Raw genomic sequence first — 21,771 nt, forward strand, 5'->3', positions numbered from 1 at the left:
CCTATGAGTTGCGTGGATATTCTTTGAGGCAGCAGCTATGTCAAAATTTTCCAGATCCTCATGCTATTTTAGATGTGTCAAAAGGATCCAAGCACTCCTTTATCATGCCAATAAAGGACGGAATGCATAGGAAGTCCGCACAACTCATCTCCCCTGGAGATACGATCAATATGAGCCGGAATGCTGCCAAAATTTATATCTGAGCCGACTCGATACTTACATTTTTGTATTTTCTAAGAAGTTCTGTCTCAAAATCAAAGGATTAGAAGGATATAATGAACTCAGAATGAATAAAATTGATGATTATTCTCTTTGTTTTATCTTCTGTTAATATTAAGTGAGATATTCCCCCTAATCAAATGCTTTTTGTTTCTTGTCAAAACAGCAGGCAAACAATTCAGCTAATTCATTATGTGCTTTGGTCATTTGGTTGGCCGAAATGTGAAAAACAAATCGGCACAAGCACTTCAACAAGAAAAATGCAATGCTCCTGATGTGACACAGGACCTTGTTTCATTTGCTCCTATATATAAGAGGAATATACAACATTAGCTGTTGAGTATTAAAAGAGGAAGAGGACCATGAGCTCGATGGTTTGATACATTCCCCCAGGGCGGTAAGACTAATTAGTGCATAGACATAAAGAACCGTGGGGCTCATGAAGCCTCGAAGAAAATGGAAACAGTTGGTTGGGGAACCCCAAAAGGATACAGTCATTACCAACAATCCAAGCTATATAATTGTCTTGATTTGAGAAAGCTAGATGCAACTGAAAATCCCAATGGCTCTGTAGTTATCCCCAAATGCATACTCAACGTTGTCTACCCATGCCACCCAGTCTGGAGAAGGATGGGGCCATAGTCAATGACATAAATTGCTAGGGTTCCAATGGGACCAACTCAAAGAAGGCACCCTAAGTAGAAATGTTTCTTCAAGATATAGAGGAAAGAAGCAGAGAAGAGGAGAAATCCTCCTTGAGGGTAGGAGTAAAGGCAGGACCAAGAAGGTATTGGTCTGGCTCACCAGCCTCATAACGGGTGAGGGTGCTTAGTAAGATGAAATCGTCCAATCACTCAATAATTGGCCAGATAGTATCAAGGGCAGAAACAGCCATGGCGGCTGACTCAAGAAGAGAATTCCTTAAAGGAAAATCAATGACACAAGAAAATTGGAAGAGGAAAGAAAAGATGAAGATGAGAGAAGGACAAAGGATAATGCTTGCGATAGAAACATAATTAAATATAAGCAGAATGAAACATCGCAATTTGCATCCACAATAAAAGCTGGCAATCATGCTAGGTGAGATTCGGCATCTGCATTAACCATAAGACGTTCAAGAACAAAATTGGTGCTACCACATGTCACATATTGGAATGACCACTGAAACCTAATGTCAATCATTCCATCATATCTCTCGATATGAAGAGACGTGGGAGACAATGTTTACACCCATTTTTTTATGCCCTGATGTGGACTAATCAACTATCACCACGTGTCAACACCACGAGACCACAACTAGCGTGAAAACTATTATCATCCATGAGTATCATTATTTGCGCTTCCTTTGAAAATACGGATTTTGTTATAAATGCGAAAGCACGAACCCTTATGCCTACCTTTAGGAAAGAAAATCAACGCATCCCACGTAGCCATAGTTATCGTGCCCATTAATGTGGCAACATGCCCAGCATGTCTATAAGAGACCCGCTGAAGAACGAATCTCTCCCGAATTTGGTGATGATATCCTCGGCGAAGTCGTCTCTCACAATCCTTCTAGAATGGGAGATCCTCCTAAAGACGTTTGGAGAGGCAACAACAATCAAGAAAGTTTCAAACATCAAGGGATCAAACTTATGTCCAAGCCAACCCAACTTGGGTCCAAACATAAGTTGGGAGAAAGAATCTCATCAGCTAATCCCAAGCCATTCATTGATTGGAACAAAATGGATGAGAGAGCTTGATGAGAAGGCAAGTTTGTCCGATGATAATATATCGAACAGATCCAGTCCATTCAACAATGCATAGATAGGAAGAGATAAAGACATCGCCCAACGCCCCATTGGGTGATCTAATTTGATGGTCGTGGTTCCATTGGAATCAAAAGAAAGAAAAATCTTAATGTGACGAACTCGGCCCATTTTTTTATAATAGATCAATATTATGTGTCAAATCCTAGTCTTACGATTAGGAACTGAGTGATCTAGACCAAACCACTCAAGTGAATGGTCGTGATGTATTTAAGGGATGCTCCTTTGACCAAATATGGATACTACAAGGGAGCATCTACGTATAGGAGTGAAAATCTGAGATCCAGTGGCTTCCAACTTTTTGGATACCTTGGTTTGGAGGTTCTCGATATACCAATGAGATTTTCTTATCCGAAAAGCCTACAACATAAGAACGAAGGATTCAGGATCAGAAAGGAAAACACTAATAAGGGTTTCACCACCTCGACAATTTATAAAAGGAGCAATTGAAGAATAGGCCGAGGCCCTACGCCAAACACATAAATGTATTTTTTTTTAATTATCTTTCATTTATCTTTCTTAGTATAGTCTAGCCTAGCCTACTTTTACATAGACATTGCCTAGTAGATCTTGCTACAGTACTTTCCTGATTCTGTCCTAATAGTTCATGCAGATGTGTCCGCATGAACTGGAAAATCCAACCCCTCCATGGTGCCTACAGAACACATTCCAACTTGATGACCGTTCACTATCCCCTGAGGTGCTAGATGGACGAACCACTGAAGCTATTAGGACAGAATCAAGAAAGGAACATTGCAGGGCTAGGGTTGCCAGGTACACAGAAAACAGAACATTCTGCCTTCAGAATGGCAGCATGCATTGCTTTGAATGATTTCAGAAGCAAGATAGAACTTTCTTTTCTTTTCTTTTCTTTTTTTTTCTTTTTTACTTTTTATGTACATAACTGAAGAAAGATAATGTTGTGTGTGGAGACCATCTGCTCACCCAACCACCAGAAGTAAATAACATAGATGATGATGTCAGCTTGCTCACACACCTGGGGCCCCTCTTCTTTTACGCCTACAAAACATGGCCTTATGACTCTCCTCGGTAAATCCAAGTCAAACTATCTCAGAAGATTATGTCTGTGCTGAGAGAGCTTGCCAGAGATATTGACAGATAAGGCTTCAAGAAAATGCTGCCATTAAGCTAGAAAGAGCTCATAGTTGCAGCAAAGCTTGTATGTTATTTATATATTGAGGGCAGAGAAGAGAAAAAGAAAAAGAAAAACAGCATGGATGTAGTCACAGGGAATTCCTTAGCAAAAATTACCCAGAACTGGCAAGCCTCTTTCGGGGCAACTGGTCACCAGTTGGATGCTCAGTCTTATCCATCGCCTTCCTTGCTAGCTCATAGCCAGCAAAGTTCATGGCACCAAGCGGTGCAATCCAGAAAAACCTGGGAACTGCTCCCTTGAATAGCCCAAGCGGTCCCTCCTGGTGGAGAATGGAGAAGGCTACCATTGACATTGACACTGGCAAACCCTGAGGAGCGGTCATCATTCGTGTCTTCATCACATCAAAAGGAGTTGTGACAACAGCAGCAAGCCCACCAGAGAGTGCCCCGACCACAATAGTCTCCCAAGGTTCTAGGTCCCGCCTCAGAAGTTGCTGAGCAGCCTAAAAACAATATACAAAGAATCTACATAAACATTCATACATGAAAATTGCCTTTTCCTGAAATACAAAAGGTAATCAACAACACCTGATGCTACTGCTTTGATCTTCCACAAAGAGATGATCAGAAAGAAACAGTAAATTCAGTTTTCAACTTTTGTGCATCATTAAGATATAAAAGAACCAAATTTGAGGAGATTACCGTGACCAAATACCATTTGTCATACACGTGGCAGATGTCAACAAGATGTGAACCATATGCTCAGCAGGTCCAATATTTTAATGGGCTGATGTCAGAAAAGAACTTGAGCAATCCCAACCATCTATGGATAGTAAAGGACATGCCTGATGCCTAACATTCAATTCAATATAATATAATACATGCACACACACATGCATCCACGCGGTGCATCTGGTAGGTCCCCTCTAGGTTATGGGATGTGCCAAAAATCTGCTGTATCGAGAACTCAAGTGGACCACATCATCTTAAATCATGCCTAAAACATCTTAAAGCACTTGGTGGGGCCCACCTGAGTTTTGGAATGGCCTAAAATTTGGTGTGACCCCTCATCCAAGTAGTACACACACAATGGATGGGCTGGATGTGCCCCATGTATGATCAAGAAGGTTTCAGGGCGGCCATCCACTCTCAATTGTTGTCTGTGGAGTTGATAGGATCAGTCTCAAATGCAGAAGCAGCAGCCATAATAAATCTCAAACAAATAGAAGAATAATAACTAGCAAGGCTATTTTTTTTTTCTTTTACACATGCACCTGACACACACCCACGCATGCCGTAGTGGGATTTCACCACCTATGGATACTGAACCCAAGACCTCGTGTTGAAACTCCTCAGAGTCTACCACTAAGGCAAGGACTCAAACCCAACTAGCAAGGCTTTACGCCAGCCAATACCAAGTCACTACTATAATCAGCTATAGCTGAAGTATGACATTAAAAAAAAAAAAAAAAAGAACCTATAAAAATTCCAAAAGAGCTCCAAACCAGTCTACAAAAGAAGAGAAAGGGATCTTAGGACTAACAAAGCTTGATAGTGTTCATAAATCTTGACAATTTCAACAAGATTTAATTACCTGAGTTGCCCTCAAACAGGTTGAAAAAATGGGATGAAAAGAACCGCAAAAGTCTGCCCTAAAAGGAAATTCCGGCGAACCCTAGAAGATGCAAACCAGCTTTTGAGGTTTAAAAAAAAAGGAAGAAACCTTGAACAAAATCAGTCCAAATCTGTTAAGTCCAGCAAATCCCATCTGCCCCAACCAGTTTTTTGAGAAAATTGGCAGAAAAACGCTATGGAAATTTATTTTATTTTAAAAAAAAAAAAACTAAAAAGCAGCAACTCAACAATCAGCAACCCGTCACAAAAGTATAAAGCAGCTGCAAGATCGCTCATCAAAAAATCAGATCACAATGCCAAATAGGCAGCAACGACTCTCATCATACCCACGTTCAATACATACCGAACTTCTTCAAATCTGACCACGAACTTACAATACCCTACTTTTATCCAATACAATGGATGTAGGTGAAAGTGGGCATCACGCACCTTCATGAACTGCGATTATGTAACCCACCATACAATGGTTACAAGAGATTGGTGTATGCAATGTTCAAAATATCGGTATCTTGTTACGTATCGCATCTTTGGGATACGGATACGTATTGGTTATCGCATGGGATATATCGTTTGTATCAGGTAATTTATCACACTTTTTAGGAAACATTGGGAAAATGGTTGAATTTTTCAATGAAACTTCAGGGATGGTTAAAAGAGACCCAATACACACTTTTAAATCATAACATCTCAAAAAAGAACTGCACGTGATAGGTTTCTTTGTATTGGGTTCTAAGCTGTGTTGTTTGACAGAACTAATGCAAATATATTCAAATTGAATGCATAACATTTAGAGTGAATATGATGATCATTTCAACAAACACTCCTAAATACTTCGAAATTAGTCTCAATTGACAGCTAGTTGAAGGGAATTTTCAAATAATAATAATAATTTATTAATTTTTAATTAAAATTGATTTTTATTTTTCGAAAATTGACAAGGACTTAACAAATCAGTAGATCAGCCCTCACACAGCTTGATTTCATGTTTGGAGTGCAACACTAAGAAATTGGGAAATTTTTTGAATTTTCCCAAATTTTCCCCAAATCACACCATCCACACTCAAATTTCAAAATTAGAGTGCATGCGATAATCATTTCATCAAATTCTCCTAAATACTTCAAAACTGTCTCAATTGACAGTTGGTTGAAGGAAATTTTCAAAAAAATAAAAAATAAAAAATGGAGAACATGAAGAACCATTTGACATTGATTTAATTTCAACAGAAAAGGGGATCAGAAATTAAAAATGCTCACCGGATCAAACATGTGGGATATATCAGCACTACCTGTGTGTTTCGTATCGCACAAGTAGGATACAAGATATATCGTGGGATATATCGGCTGATATCGTCAATATTTAAAAAATTGGGTGTAGGTCAGCCCCCCAACGATCCTAGATCTCCGCGTCACACAAAAGGAACAAAAATAAAACAAAGAAAGAAGAGAGATGCAGTAGATGACAAAGATATCAAAACAAGATCATGTAGGCTCTGATACCATGTGTGTTTGGATCAGCAGGAAGAAAAGAAAAGGAGAGGAAGAAAAAGAATGAAAGGAAGAAGAGAGCTAGGGTTTGGACATCCCCCACTTTCTCATGTTTTATTTGAGAAGATTTTCCAATATTCACAATAATGCCATTAGTAACAAAAGCATGAGTACCCAACATATCCTACAACTATACATTTGTAAAATATACTAGATAAAGAGAGAGCCAAACACATAGATATGGGTTGGGTGATGGTCTGTAACAACGATAAATTCTAATTACATTCAAATTAGAATATAGTTATCATGACTATTTTAGAAAACGCATGGAGGGCAATCTTCCAACAATTTCCCAATTTGGAAGACCTTTTTCTTCCCTTATGACATAAGGATTTAAGGAAGCGAAGGTCTCCAAATTGGGAAACATAGTGGAAGAAGCATACTTTAACATGGAGAGAAACAAGTAGGAGATAAAATAGGAGACCAAAGGAAGGGTCCATGCACATGCCCCCTCTCCATAGTGTTCTTAGCTACCCCAAGGGTTTCAACATGTGTGGGCCCCGCATGCTCAATCTGGGTCAACCACCTTTCTCCTCTTGTCCCGCTATGTCCAATCGGTATCTCTTCTTTTTGATGTACGGTGATCTTCACTTGTATCTTCATGGATGGTTTGATTCGAAACTTCTAGATTATCAAACTACATAGCGATCCTGGCCAATTCTCTATGATACTAAGCATATTGAGATCTAAAAGAAAAGTGAAAATTGCAACTTGATAGACATGGAATACAATCATAACAACTGTGTCCAGTTTCCTTCCAACCATCTAAATATGCAATTTTCAAATAAAGCATTACATGACAATCATTAATCAACTCCGAAACCATTAATAACCATCAAACACCATGCCACACCATGCATGGAGGAAGAAAAAAACATAAAACAGCCCCCATGTGTCCAAATTAATCACTGATGAGTTCTTACTATTGGTAATATGGTAAATTGAATTGATTGGATCTAACAATCCATACGTCTATTTGTGTTAAAATTTGGAACAAACATTCCAAGGACAAATCCTACAATCTAGCTAGTTGAAGCACCAGGTGGACATACCCATTGAAAGATTTTATTTTTATTTTTATTTTTTTTTAACATGAAATTGATTAGTATATAAGATGGGGGACTATTTTGATAGCACTTTTGTGGGTGATTTTTCATAAGACACTGAAGCGTAAAACATTTCAAAACTCCAGAATTTAGAAACCTTAGGATCCATGTTTAAATATAATCAAGTTCTAAAAATTAAAAAAAAAACAATCCATTACTTAAGAAGTTACCTCAGACTTGTGCCGTATGATCATTCTAGAAGTTTGACGCCAATCTTCCAATATAACAATTCTCTCCCTAATATGTCCAAGTGAGCAGAGAGCGGAGAGGGTGGCAGGAACCAAGAGGTAGGTTGGGGTGTGGCCAATTGAGAGCCATCCGTAGGTGGACCCTACACATTCACACGTGATGAAGGAATGAGATGGATTGAGAAGATTCTCTCTTTCTATTTTCTTTTCTTCTTCTCCTCTCTCAAAAAGTCAGAGGGACGTTCCAAGCCTCTATTTCATACTCTCCACCTTGTGATAGGATCTTTTATAAGGAGTTAGGGTTTCAGAGGGATGCACCAAGTATGATACCCTTCATCTCTATACACTTCAGTATGCTCCACTACATAAAAAGTAGTATAAATACCTTATCCATATACCCAAATCTCCACTGTTATGGATATCTCAACCTTTGGATATCCATGGGTACATAGATCTCTAACACAAGTGGTCAACCACGCTTAAAACACAAGAACCTACATCCATGAACACTCACATTCCCATGTGGGATAGAGCAAGGCACCGATAGCCTGATGGTGCAGACTTTCTATACCAAATTGTCGCCGGTTCCCTCACATGGGATTACCACCTTAACCTTCACAGATTGCCCAATCCTACTACTATGGTCATGGAATATTTAGGGGGCGTTTGTTGTTTCAATTACCACTGTAATTACATGAAAATTAGCAATGATGACGACATGACCCCATTTGGTGGAGTGGTATTTACCACTAGATATGATCATGTAGTTACACTATTTAAAGAGGGGTTGAAATCCCCGATTTCCAAGGAAAATCTTGGCAAAATACGCCATCGCAAGAGAGACGTCGATGAGATGGCTAGTCAGACTCCCTGCTTTGGAGCATCAGCGTTTAGTACTCCATTTTTCTCTGTTATATACTCCACAACTGTCTTTTCCGTTCTCCTAGCTTCATCCTTCCTTCCACCTTCATCCTAAAGTATGTGATGAAACAAACACCTTCTACCTATGAAACAAACTCCTTCCCCTCCTCTTTCCCATTCGATCTGCAAAATTTCTAATAATCTTCCGTGCTCACAATCCATTGACACCGGATATCGGCAATGCCCCGTTCGTGAGTTCCATCACCCTCTGTAAGCAAACAGCGAGAGGTATCTAGGTACATATCCCTCCATAACTCCCCACACATGTTTCTGTATTTTTTAATATAGATAATGTAGAATATTAAAACCTTGATCTGTAGTTAGAAATGCTTGCATTTATGTTTTTTGATTCCCTTACTTCGTTTTTTACTTCATATGTGGAGGAAGGTAAGACATACATGCCATCCATGTAGCTTTCACTCCCTGATCGGGAGCGAAATAGTTTCATAACAGCCTTAGGCATTGCATTGTGGTCCTTACCACATCTGAGATCATGGTTTATGCATTGTACATCGACATTGGGTTTCTTTGGATTTCAGAACCTTTCAAGGCATGTTCATGTCCTGGTTTTGTAAGCGAATCGCCTCTGCCCCTTGGCACAAAGACAACCGATACATCTTTTGTCAAATGCTATGTGGGGCCCACAAAGATGCGTATGATAAATGCATGTCGTCCATATTGTTTCCAATACGATAGTAGGCCACAATTGGAGAAGTCATGCAGATCCAAGTCACATGCAATTTATAATTAAAAAAAGTTGAAGGATAGAGTGACTTTCTCAACAGGAAAGTATTAAGGAGACATAGCTACCCACCTCGAGGGGAGAGGCATTTGGACGTGGATTGCCTTCGAAAGCTACTAGTAGCTAGTTGCCTATTGGACGGTGTGTGGACTCCATGATGATGTATGTGTTCTATCCATGTCATCCATCCACTTCAGATAATTATTATAGGGCATGAGCAAAAAAAAAAGGAGGCAAATCAAAAACTCAAGTGGACCACAACAAAGGAAAATATTGGTGACTGAAGAACCACCATTAAAAACTTCCTAGGGCCGATTGTAACATATATTTGCCATACAACTTGTTGATTAGGTCACACAGATCTAGATGAAGGGAAAACACAAATATCAGCTTCACCTGTCTCCATAATCTGCCTTCCTCCATCCCAAAGCACCATAAAATAAACCGGTATATTAGAGAATGTTGTCTTTAGAAGGGTTAGGCGCCCACCTAAGGACATCAATCGGCATTTCCACGAGGCCAACTTTCACTTAATTCTTTCTATCACCCTATCCCAGAGATGCTTGGCCGGCTTCCCAATACATAGAGGAAGCCCTAAATATGTAGTAGGAAAGGAAGCAAGTTTGCATTCGAAAACTCTAGCGAACCGCTCCAAGTCACCATCGAGGACATGCACCCCCAATAGTTCAGACTTAGCGACATTAATATTCAGCCCCGAAACCGCTTCAAAGCAAACTAGAATCTTCCGAAGATTGTCCACCGACTCCTCCTTAGCATTGCAAAAGAGAGGAGTATCATCAGCATATTGTAGATTCAAGATCTAATTCCCACTCGAGGACATTGTAAAGCCCACTAAAGAGACCGTTTTCGACGCCCTTAGCTAACATGGCGTCGAGGGCTTCCCCAATAACCACAAATAGATAAGGAGAGGGGGTCCCCCTGTCTAACACCCCGATAAGCTGTAAAAAAGCCCTTAGGGAACCCGTTAACCAAAACTAAAAAGGAAGTCGAATGCACACAAGCACTAATCCATCCTCTCCACTTCTAGTTGCAACTCGCTCAAGCATATAGTCCAAAAAATCTCAGTCGACATGGTCATACACCTTTTCAATGTCCAATTTGCACACCAAACCAGGAATCTTGTCTCTGTGCTTGTAATCAATGCACTTGTGAGCCACTAAGGTGCTATCGAGACTCTGTCTACCCGTAACGAAAGCACTTTGAGCCTTTGAGATCACAGAAGAAAGAATTCCCTTGAATCTGGTCGCAACGATCTTAGCCAAAATCTTATATGGGCTCCCAATAAGACTGATAGGACTATAGTCTTTCAACTGCTCGGCCCCTTAGACTTTAGGAAAAAAGAGCAATGAATGAAGCACCCATCTCCCTAGACAAACGGCCTCTTTCCCAGAATTCTACAAGATATTCCATAACATCTTTCTTAAGCACATGCCAAAATTTTTTGAAGAACAAGATAGGAAAACCATCCAACCTCAGCCCCTTTTCTCCACACATAGAGCTGAAGGTAGCTTTCACCTCTTCTTCAGATATCTGTTTTTCAAGCTTAGAAGCTTCATGAGGAGTGAGCTTAGAGAAGTGAAGATTGTCCAACCTCAGTCTAGCCCACCAATTAGCAGACATAAGGTTCTTGTAGAAGGAGACTATGGCATCACGGATCTTACTTTTATTCATGGAGAGAACCCCATCAACAGCAAAGAAGAGATCCTATTAGCTCGAGCACGCGCGCTAGCAATGCAATGCAAAAATCGTGTGTTCTTATCCCTTTCTTAAGCCATATTGCCCTCGATCTCTGCCTTCACTTTATTTCCACTTGGCCCGGGAAGTGTACTTTTGAGAGAATTCAACCCTTTTCTAGTTATCCTCTGGTGAATCTCCTCCACTATCTTATCGAACCCATCCTCCCTCTTACCAAAAACATCCTTTTTTTCCAAATTTTGATTGTATCTTTCAACAATTGCAACTTCCTAAATAGCTTGAATCTCGTGAAACCTTGAACTGAAAAGGAGGCCTACTAGTCTTCCACAAACTAATCAAAACCTTCGACTTCTAACCAAGCCGCCTCGAAATTGAGAGGTTTCGGGCCCCAGTTTTCTTCAACAACCTCTAGAAGCATAGGGCGATGATACAACACCACTTTAACAAGACCCCATTGATTCACCAACGGATATTTCTCAATCCAATCTGCTGACAACAAAAATATATCAAGCCGAGACAGAGACTGTGAAAAGCGGAAGAAGTCAAGCAACGAGAAAAATTCCCGTTGCTACCATAATACCGGATGTGTAAGAGTCAAAATAAGAGTGGGCCCCTTCATGGCATCAAGTAACCATACATGAAGGGGAAATTGTGCACGGGGCGCTTTGATGATGCGGAGAGCAAACGAAAGCGAGTTTGCTATAATGGACGGACAAAAAGTTGGAACAAGATGGAGAGGTCTTCTTGGCCATTTGACCAAGTGGAAGTGGCCCCTCTCATGGGCAGGTTCTCCAAACCACAGCGGCTGAAGAATCCCCCCCCCCCCCCAAGGGAACCACACAACATTAAAGTCTCAGTTGATGCACCAAGGAACATCCCACTTCTGTTTGATCCCATCAAGCTCCTTCCAGAACGAATCACGTAAATTACTCTTGCATGGGCATACACTGCTGTGAACATCCAAGAGAATCTTGAAGCATAATCCCGCAATAAAATCGAAAGAGAAGATGCCTGAGAAAGAATCTAACATATTCCAAACTTTCAATTTCCAAGTGACAAGAATAACCCAAGCTGCCCTCGAGGCGTCAAGAGAAACCCAATCAATATCATTAATACCCCAAATAGAAGCCAACGTACCTTTGTTCATTGTTGGTAACTTGGATTCCTGGAGTGCGATAATATCAGCTTTCGCCTTCTTGCATATCCTCTTGACCTGGACCCTCTTAGCACTACACCCAAACCCTTTGACATTCCATGATATGATGATCATTGGTCACCTCCTTTCCCCAATCTAGCCCTTTTTCCTTCACTATTTGTCGTACTTAAGTCGTAATTAATTGAGCATTCAATGCTCATCAACTCCCTCCAGCCTCTAGGGGATTTCCTAGGCTTCGGCATCTTCTCGTGCTATTGGCATTGAACTACCCTGGATTGAAAGAACTGGTAGAAGTAGCAGACGTCTTCATCACGCAGTTCATATGATTCCGACAACCCCCCTGACCAGGACATTCTTAGTCCACTGAAAATGTTCTTTTGTAATTGAACTATTCAAAAGTCTAATCTCAGAGAGACCATCCCTCCTGCTGCCATTGAAGGGGAGGCTTGAGCACAGATCGTCCCCATTCTTCTCAAAGCGAAGAGGAGTGATAACAATGGCTTTCTGAAGAAGGCCATCCTCTCGGTATCCCGCTTCCAACAACAGTTCCCCATGTTCCGATTCTGATGGATCCTGAAGCTCTATTGCCAACTTTGAATCTTCCCTTTGAAAACCTTCCCACCGAGGCCTAGAGGTCCCGAGAGCTCTGGCAACGCAACTACCTAGAAGAATTATTGTATTCTCTGAGGAGATGGAAATCTCCAGACCTAAAGTATGGGCATTGTAGACATGATCAAGGGAGATAATGGCTTGAAGAGCTCTGAAAGACGGCCTCCTTTTGTATATTTTAATTGGGGGATCTTGCCTCACACTAATAAAAGGGGCACGTGGGAGCAACTAAAGAGTTGTCGCGTGTGGGCTTAAGTGAAGTCGCACGAGTGTGCAAAGTAAATGGCACATGTGCTTGAGGAAGGACCACCAATAGGGGCCCCACATCCATTTCCGCACGTGTGCAGCACCAAACTCTCATTAATAAAAACTTGGTCCATATCCAGTCACATGTTCGAATATGAGGTTACCACATCAGCCAACCATGCATCATCGTCGATTATGCCTCTAGAAGCTTCGAAAAGCTCCACTTACCGACACATGGTCCCCCGATCCAAGAGATCAGGTGATTTGTTGTTGCAACGCGGGAAGTTCGAAGCTGGTTCAAGATCCAAACCTTCGTTATAACAACACTTTGGAGAGGAGCGCCCATCTTCTAAAGCTCTCATGGCACAACCAGGGCCACGCGTTGCACAATCCCCGTTCTCTTCGGCACTGACCTTCTGCCCACCTACCAAAGACAAACATGTGGCCCCAAAAATCTTCGATACTCCAACAGAGGCTAGAGTTTGTATATTGTTGTTGCAAGGATGCAGGAAGGGCATGGCTACTCTTCTCGCCCTCCACCTCTCGCAACCTCCAATATTTTCCCCATTAAAGCTGAGAGCCCTCCAAATCCTCCTTCTGAACACATAGCGACAACCTCCTCTCCCCTACTGCTGTCGTCGTTAGGAAATCCAAGATTGCCTCCCCTTTTCTCCTACTGATATGGATTCTGGCCATCCCGATCTCCTCCCCTTTCTCTATTAGAGAATTGATCACCGTCACTACACCCAAACAGAAAGCAATGGCGATGAAAAAAATCTCTAAACCAGAATTCTAACAAAATTCCCCAGAAGTAATACTAGGCTTCATTATTCTCAAACATTGAATATTCCTCCCACCTGAGAATATTTTGTATCGAACTATCTCTGTGAAGATCCCCTACCATTGGAAGAAGGTCCACCCTCACCTGAGGTTGGAGGCAAATCCTAACCTACCAATCGACTTGATATTATACATTTCCATGTTGAAACTAATCGACTTGATATTATACAATTCCACCGATACCCTACAAGAATCACACAGCCACTCCTTGATTTGGGATATTTTCGCCCCTTAGTGATGGCCACAACCGAGCAACTCAGAGACTCCCAAGACTTACGGATCACCTCTAGACCCAGGCGGACCACCATCTCCCCCTAATCAGCTTGGTCGAAGCCCATTTTGTATTCCCCAACTGGTTCTCTAAATTAAGCTTAGAGACAGGATTAGTAGAAGCTTCTGGGTGGGAATGACCCAACACAACCTTTCAGTGGGAAGAAAGGGCCACCCTCACCCTCTTAGACAAAGACCCGGGTATCTTTGCCGTAGGAATCTCAAGAGGATGATGTCGCTTCTCTTCAATACTGATGACCTTACCTCCTTCACAAGGATCCCTCTCTCTGTTTCTGAGCTCAGGTCCAAACCTCGCTCTCTGCACAAGAAGCTTCCTGCCTCCAAAACTCTCCCCATGCAACGTAGACACCACTCTTACCAGCTCCTTGCTCATCCTAACGAAGGCGAATCCCCACAAAGAAGCCATGACTCTGTCCTGTGGCAGGACGACTTCCATGACCACCCTTGCTCTCCTAAACACCCTGAAGAAGTTTATTGGGGAGCCAGCCCTCTGGAAATCCTTCCACATATAAAGTCGGATAATCCGATGGAGACGTCTTCCTCCCCATTCTCTTCTCTAAGATCATTTTCTGTTTCTAGACTATCTCCCATGGTTCGCCATCCTCATTTCTCAATGGTTCCTCCAATCCTGAAGAAACTGATTCCTGAACTATTCCTCCCGCTATCCTTGCAATCTTTCTGTTGCCCCCAATTGAGATGTTCCTGACTTCTGGATAGCATCTCTATCACTTCTCGATGTTACTTTCCGTCTCCACTACCGTCTCTGTGCGTTCGCCATCTCTTATTTCAAATCTTGGCGAGGGATGATTCACTTGAAATGTTATGCAGATCCACATGGGGGAAAAAAAAAGAGAAAGAAAGAAATCGTCTTGAACAAAAGAAGCTCAATGACTTGATTTTCATCCAGTACAACCAAAAGTTGCGAGAACGATTTCGGGCTAGGCGAGGAAAGACTCATTTCCATGATCATATATGCCTAGATGATTTAAAGGAAGACAGTGAGTAAATTGTAGAGACAGAGGACGCGATCTTTGTAGGCGAGGACCTAACATGGGCCCATGTCGAAGATGTCACATTTGGATCAGCACTTGGAGAAAGTTCTTCCACTCAAAGGTGGAGAAGAGGGGTGAGCAATAGCAAGCCTTGTACCAGCCAAGGCCATGAAGTAGATGAGATTCAGGAGATGGAAGAAGAAAATGATCAAGACCAACCATTGGATGTGGATGAAGTACTAATGTGAACCAATGATAAAGAAATGGAAGATGAAGTATACGTCGAAGAAGGAGATGACACTAATGACAACGGTGATGGTGGTGATCAGGTGCCAGAATGGGTTCTGGATCAATGTGTAGAGTAGCCTATGTTTATTTCTTAGATTTTAAATTTATAAGTCAATAAGTTTTAACTTTTAACTTTGTAAGTTGTAATTTGTAAATTGTAGATTGTATTTATAATAAGTTGTAAGCTGTAAGTTGTTTGTAACTTGTAAGTTGTATACATCAAGGATTCAAGATTCAAGCTATTGATAAAATTTCTATGTTTAAAGTTTTTAATTATTAATTCTCTCTTAGTGTAACTTGTTGATTGTTTTAATATGTAATATACATATAATATAAGTAATTAAGTATATGACTTAACTTATAGATGGTTTAATAGTCAAACTACAATGAAATACGTAAACGAACCCAATCCAATCACTTGCAATAATTAGGCAGCGTTTTCCAGGTGGAGATGATTTCTCTTCATCCTTCATCCTTTTAATGCAATCTCTTTGTAGCTTTTCTTTTATTTCCAATAAAATTTGCCCCGAATATATATATATATATATATATATATATATATATATATAGAGAGAGAGAGAGAGAGAGAGAGAGAGAACCAAGACTAGGATTTGAATGCAAGATTAGTAATTGCACCCAATGTATTTTCACAGGAAGAACACCATACCTTTTTGGCTTCGGCATACAGCCCCATGCCAGCTACATAGAACGGAACCTCCCGACAAAGTGTTGCACCCGTCCCACGAAAGAAGCCTTTGAAACCATCTTGGCGGAGAGTGCCCACAATAGCCTCTCCCACATTGTCAAAGATGCCTGCCTGCAACCGCTGCTTCAATACCTCACACGGAATTCGCACTGCTGTTCCCAAGACCGTGCTACAGAAGGATGCTAAAGATTGCACCTGAAGTAATAGGCATCCACAGTTTTAAGTTTCTGAATCCTCAAACATGTCGAATATACAAGAGCATATGTATGGTTTTTTTTTTTCTTTTTTCCTTCCCTTTATTTAATGCTTTAGCTCCTAATGCATAACAAATCTGACCATATCAAACGCTTATTTGGGTGTAGTAGTGATTATTTTGTGGAAAATACTATATAGCTCTTAAAAGTAAATATATTTAGAAAAGTTTTAAAGGGTAAAATGTGAGCAAGTATGAGAAAATAGCAAGATTTGAAAACTAACTGATAAACAAATGAAAACTGGATCTAATCCATTAATGAGTATAACAATGAATTATCACATAATTATCGGAGATGTTGGATCCATGGGAATTTTGAGCTATTAAATATTTTATAATTTATTTCACATATCTAGAACACACAAGGACTTCTTGTAGCAGTTCAAGACGGAATCAGATGGGTAACATTATACTTGTACTGCTTTAAACAGTAAAAGGTATCAAAACAAGAAGGAAAAACGAAGCAGTGTGGAGAGGGACACAGTGGAACAACTATTAACCTGAATTTCAGGAAGTGTTGGGGCAACATTTATTAATACAAGCTTGCTTGCTTCAAAGATTCCAGTCCGCAATCCATGGCTGTCAGAAAGGAGCATAAAAGACAATCCTAGGGTTAGAAAAACCTCTCATTTGTGCAAGACAAGTTGAAAAGGGTAACCTTGAAAATTGTCCAAGAATGGCTGGGATAGAACCCCTGTATAAACCCTGAAGTCCAATTTGTGGCAGCTTCGACACAAGTTCTGGAAATGAGAGTGTTGAAGCTTGTACTCGAGTCTGCCAAACAAAGAAACCATTATAAGGCAAAAGGGTGAATCATGCTGATGCATTAAACATCAAATTTACCAGGGGTATCACTGGGAACTGACCAGCAACAATAAATAAAATCAATATCAGCATCTCTTGGCTTCAAGAAAACTTGGATCCATTTCTCAGTGCCAGTCTATAGTAGACATGACTATACTTTTTTTTTTAAAAAAATAATGCTGGGAGCACAACAGCTTATTCTTATGGCTAATATTAGTAAAGAAAAAGAAGAATATAGCTTGTACAGACAATAAGGGCCCATCTGGTCAGAAACAAAAAAGAAAATTATCCCTTAATACATGTGCTTAGGTTTACAGCCCAAGGAGTTTTGTGGTTTTTTCTTTATTTTCCTTGAAGATAGACTGATTCTCCACTTAAGTCTTTTCCTTTCTTCTTTTGGCTTCGGTCTAGGCTTTGACCTGTGGTCCATCATGCATGTCAGAAGATTTCCCAGTGATAGGTTCTGCTTAGAAACAAGGGAAGAGAGAATATAGGTTTTTATTACAATAGAGAATCCTCATTCTAGATTACCTCTGTCGAATGAATGCAAATATCATCTCGTGGGCACAATAAGTGAAGCTGTTTGTTGCAGCTATGAAGATGAGGTACAGGCAAAATAGTGCAGCATCTTATCAATGATCATAAAATATTAATAATAATAATAATAATAATAATAAGGGAAAGAGAAGGGACTAATCCTAGAATAATGTCTTGGTTGTTTAACATGGCAAAGAAGTTTGGGCCATCCATCTAATCTATACAAAGACGAACATTATTGCATGCATCTATTGGTTGTACCAGGAAATTAAAAATTATCATCAAGATAACGAGACAACACAAGAACTTTGTATGCACTAAAGACTGTAGATGAATTTTATACGGTGCCAAGGACTACGGATGAGTTGGGTTACGTGACAGGTTGAGGAATTTGCATGTTGACTTGATTGCCGAATTGAACCAAAAAGACAGGCATATGCAAGTATAAATGCTTGAGGAAGAGAACTTCCACCCAGTGTTTTAAGTATCAACGATATCAGCCGATATATCTTGTATCCAACCTGTGCGATGCGAAACACACAAGTAGGGATATATCCTACATGTTTGATCCAGTGAGCATTTTCGATCCTTTTTTTTTTTTTTTTCTTTTGTAAATCATGTTAAATCAGAGTCAAATTGTTACAAATTCATCATTTTTCATCTTTTGCATGAAAAATCATGGATTGAGAACTTTGATTTTGAGATTTGGAGGAGATGGATCAAGTCGTGGGAAATTGAAAAGAACTAGAAAATTTCAATTTCTCACAAATCGGTTGCAATCTTTATGTGCAAACATGTATGAAACCTGACTTAGTGATTCCTCTTTTGCTTTTGAATGTATTGCTTGTGCTTCCACATGTCTTCTTGCATTTATAAATTATATGAAGAGACTTTGAATATACTTGCATCAATTCAATTAGACAATGCATAGATTAGGACCCCATACAAAGAAAACTTATTATATGCACTTGTTTTTTGTAATGTTTTGATTTATAAGTGTGCATTGATGTCTTTTTTAACAATCACTAAAGTTTCATTGAAAAATTCGACCAACTTCCCAATGTTTTCCCATGTTTCCATCAACAGTGATACATTACATGATACAATCGATATATCCCATGCGATAATCGATACGTATCCGTATCCCAAGGGTGCGATACGTAACATGATACCAATATTTCAAACACTACTTCCATCATTGAACATTGTGTATGTACTTACTCCAAAAGAAGAGCAATGATGGCTACAATTAGCCTTCCACTTATGGCCAGGGAGTGACCCCCTCTAGAAGCAGAGACAACTTATGAGCATATATGGTGGAGCATATGGAAATCCATGGGATTCCACTGGTCTTCGTAGGGGCTGGTGCCAATCTTAACTTATAATTTATGTTAGAAACTCCACCGCCAGCCTACTGTTGAAGCTTTTGTTGAGGATTCTAATTCAAGCTGCAGAATACAGTAAGCACCACTCATTCAAAATTCCGTAATCTTCTATGGATCGAAGGTACCAAAATCCTACTAATCCGATGAATTTCATATTGCCAGATACTTAAAGGAACAGAATAACTACCACTAATCTTAGTGGTAAATCTCCCTTCATCTTTCTCCATTATGTTTTCCCCCCTCTTTTGAATGGTAACAATTTTGTTAAAAATGAAGCAAACAAAAAATACAGAAGCCAAAAAGAAGAAAACAGGGAGAGTCATGAGCAATCATCCCACCCAAATATAAGCCAAACACAATAACCAAAAGTGCATAGAATATACAAACAGCCCAACCCACCATCTCCCCATATAATAGGATCCTAGTCCCTAAGAATGACATAAGAGTTGGAATCCCCCTAAAATCAAGAGTAACCAAAGCCCAAGAGAATGACTCATGTTTGTGGCAAGCAGGCAAATTTTAAATAGTGCGCTTATTGCAAATGAGTGCATCGACTCAAGAAGCAAAGAAGGCAACAGAGTAGTTTGCAAGTTGGACAAAGAAGGCATACGACCATGATGATTGGGATATTGTCAATTACATGCTTGGGAGGATGGGTTGTGGCTAGAGGTGGAGAGGTTAGATAGAGAACGTGTCTGGTCCGCGGCTTTCTCTGTGTTGGTAAACAAATTGCCAAAAGGTTTCTTCAGAGGATTAAAGGGTATAAGACAAGGGTATCCATTATTGCCACTTCTATTCACGGTGGGGCTCTAAGCAAAATGCTAGAGAGAGGGCACAAGGTTGGCTTTTAAGGTTGCAAGAGGGGGGATTGCATCTTCAATTTGGAATGATACTATACTATTTTGTGATGTGGAAGTAACAATAGTTGATAGTGAAAGATTCTGCGGTGCTATGAAGTGGTCTCGAGGCTGAAAGTAAATCTCAGTAAGAGTGAAATGTTAAGCATTGGATTGACTAAAAAAGATGTGTCAATATTGGTGGATACATTTGGATGTGGTATGGGAACTTTCCCATCAACGTATCTTGGATTACCATTGTGCTTGGGGAAACCGGCAAAACATCTATGGAACAGGGTGATTGAAAGATCTGAGCGAAACTATCTAATTGGAAGAGACGACATCTGTCTTTGGAAGGCCGAATAACACTTATCAAAGCAGTTCTTTCAAAGTTACCGTTGAACTTTATGTTGCCATTTAAATGCCCGAAATCAGTGGTGGAGAGATTGTATAAGTTAAGACAAGAGCATATGGAGAGGGGGCCAAGACAGTAAAAATATCATTTATGAGGAGGTATCCAAGCTTATAGCCAAAGGGGGAGTGGGATTTAGGGAGTTGGAGAATCTAGCTATTGAAAGAAAGTGGTTGTGGAGATTTGGTAAGAAAGAGGGGAGGTTATGGAGGGAGGTGGTTGCATCTAAGTATGGGGTACAATGTGTGTGTGTGTGTTGGGGGGAAGGAATCATTGAGATATAGGGCATCAGGAATTTGAAAGTTGTTATCGCACTAGCCCTTAAATTTAAGGAAGGCGTGTCCTTCTCACTTGGTGATGGGATCGCATTCAGTTTCGGGAGGATGTGAGGTGTGGGGATAGGTCGTTGCAAGCCTAGCTCCCAAGACTCACTCAGTTGGCTCCAAATAGGAATGTTATGATTGCTCGGTGTTACTCCCCTTGTGGAGAGTATGGGGTGTGGTGTCTGCCATCTTGAAGGGATTTATTAAAGGTGGATGACTGCACCAGATTACCATCCTTCAGACGAAGAGGATACGATGATTTGAAAAACTCATAAATCACGATGCTTCTCAATTAGATCCTTCTACTCGCTGATTAGGTAAATGACATATGTAGCAGGCCAGAGCATGCTGATTGCTTTTAGCAAATATGGGGTTCCACCCTAAGATAGTGCCATTCGTGTGGTTGGCAAGAAGGATAAGGATCCAAACCATAGATAATCTACAAAAAAGATCCATGATACTCATCAATATTTGTATTATGTGCATGAAGGCTGCTGAGAAGACAAACCATTATTCAACCATTGCCCTTTTGCATGGAAGGCGTGGGAGGATCTCCTAGTGATATGTCTATTGGGTGATGCCTGAATCTTTCAATGATCTTATGTGGGCCTAGCACGGTGGACGAATAGGAAAGGAAGGGCAAGCGATATGGTGCCTTGTTTTGATGGTTGTCTTATGGAATATCTGGGGGGAATAGAACAAAAGATGCTTCCAAAATAGTAAAGGGTTAATAGAGGAGGTTTTATGGAGGATAAAAAATGAAGTGGAGGAATACACATCTGAATTGCAGGATATGAAAGCCTATACATTCACACACTATGGGGCTCCACCCTAAGATAGCATTCATGTGCTTGGTAGGAAGGATAATGATCTAAACCATAGACAATCTATAGTAAAGATCCATGATACTCCACAATATTTGCATTCTATGCATGAAGGTTGTTGAGACAACAAAACATTTATTCATACACTGTCCCTTTGCGCAGAAGCTTGTGGGGGGGGGGGGGGGCGGTGATGCATGAATCTTTCAATTATCTTATGTGGGCCTAGCAAGGTCGGGGAATAGGAAAGGAAGGGCAAGCGATATGGTGCCTAGT

At 40.4% G+C, this 21,771-nt stretch overlaps 1 protein-coding gene across 1 annotated transcript in view; it reads right to left on the reverse strand.

Annotated features, from left to right (window-relative positions):
• Positions 1-2,879: 2,879 nt before the first annotated feature.
• Positions 2,880-21,771, reverse strand: part of LOC131243165 (uncharacterized) — an 85,652-nt gene continuing 66,760 nt past the window's right edge. Inside the window, exons 4-8 of the mRNA XM_058242312.1 lie at positions 17,036-17,151; positions 16,878-16,956; positions 16,086-16,319; positions 3,300-3,646; positions 2,880-3,047 (exon numbers count right to left, since the gene is read on the reverse strand). Coding sequence (XP_058098295.1) covers positions 3,017-3,047; positions 3,300-3,646; positions 16,086-16,319; positions 16,878-16,956; positions 17,036-17,151 — 807 coding nt within the window. The 3' untranslated portion in view covers positions 2,880-3,016. The remainder of the gene's footprint in view (positions 3,048-3,299; positions 3,647-16,085; positions 16,320-16,877; positions 16,957-17,035; positions 17,152-21,771) is intronic.

Source organism: Magnolia sinica, chromosome 4, assembly GCF_029962835.1.
Source record: "Magnolia sinica isolate HGM2019 chromosome 4, MsV1, whole genome shotgun sequence".
NCBI lineage: Eukaryota > Viridiplantae > Streptophyta > Magnoliopsida > Magnoliales > Magnoliaceae > Magnolia > Magnolia sinica.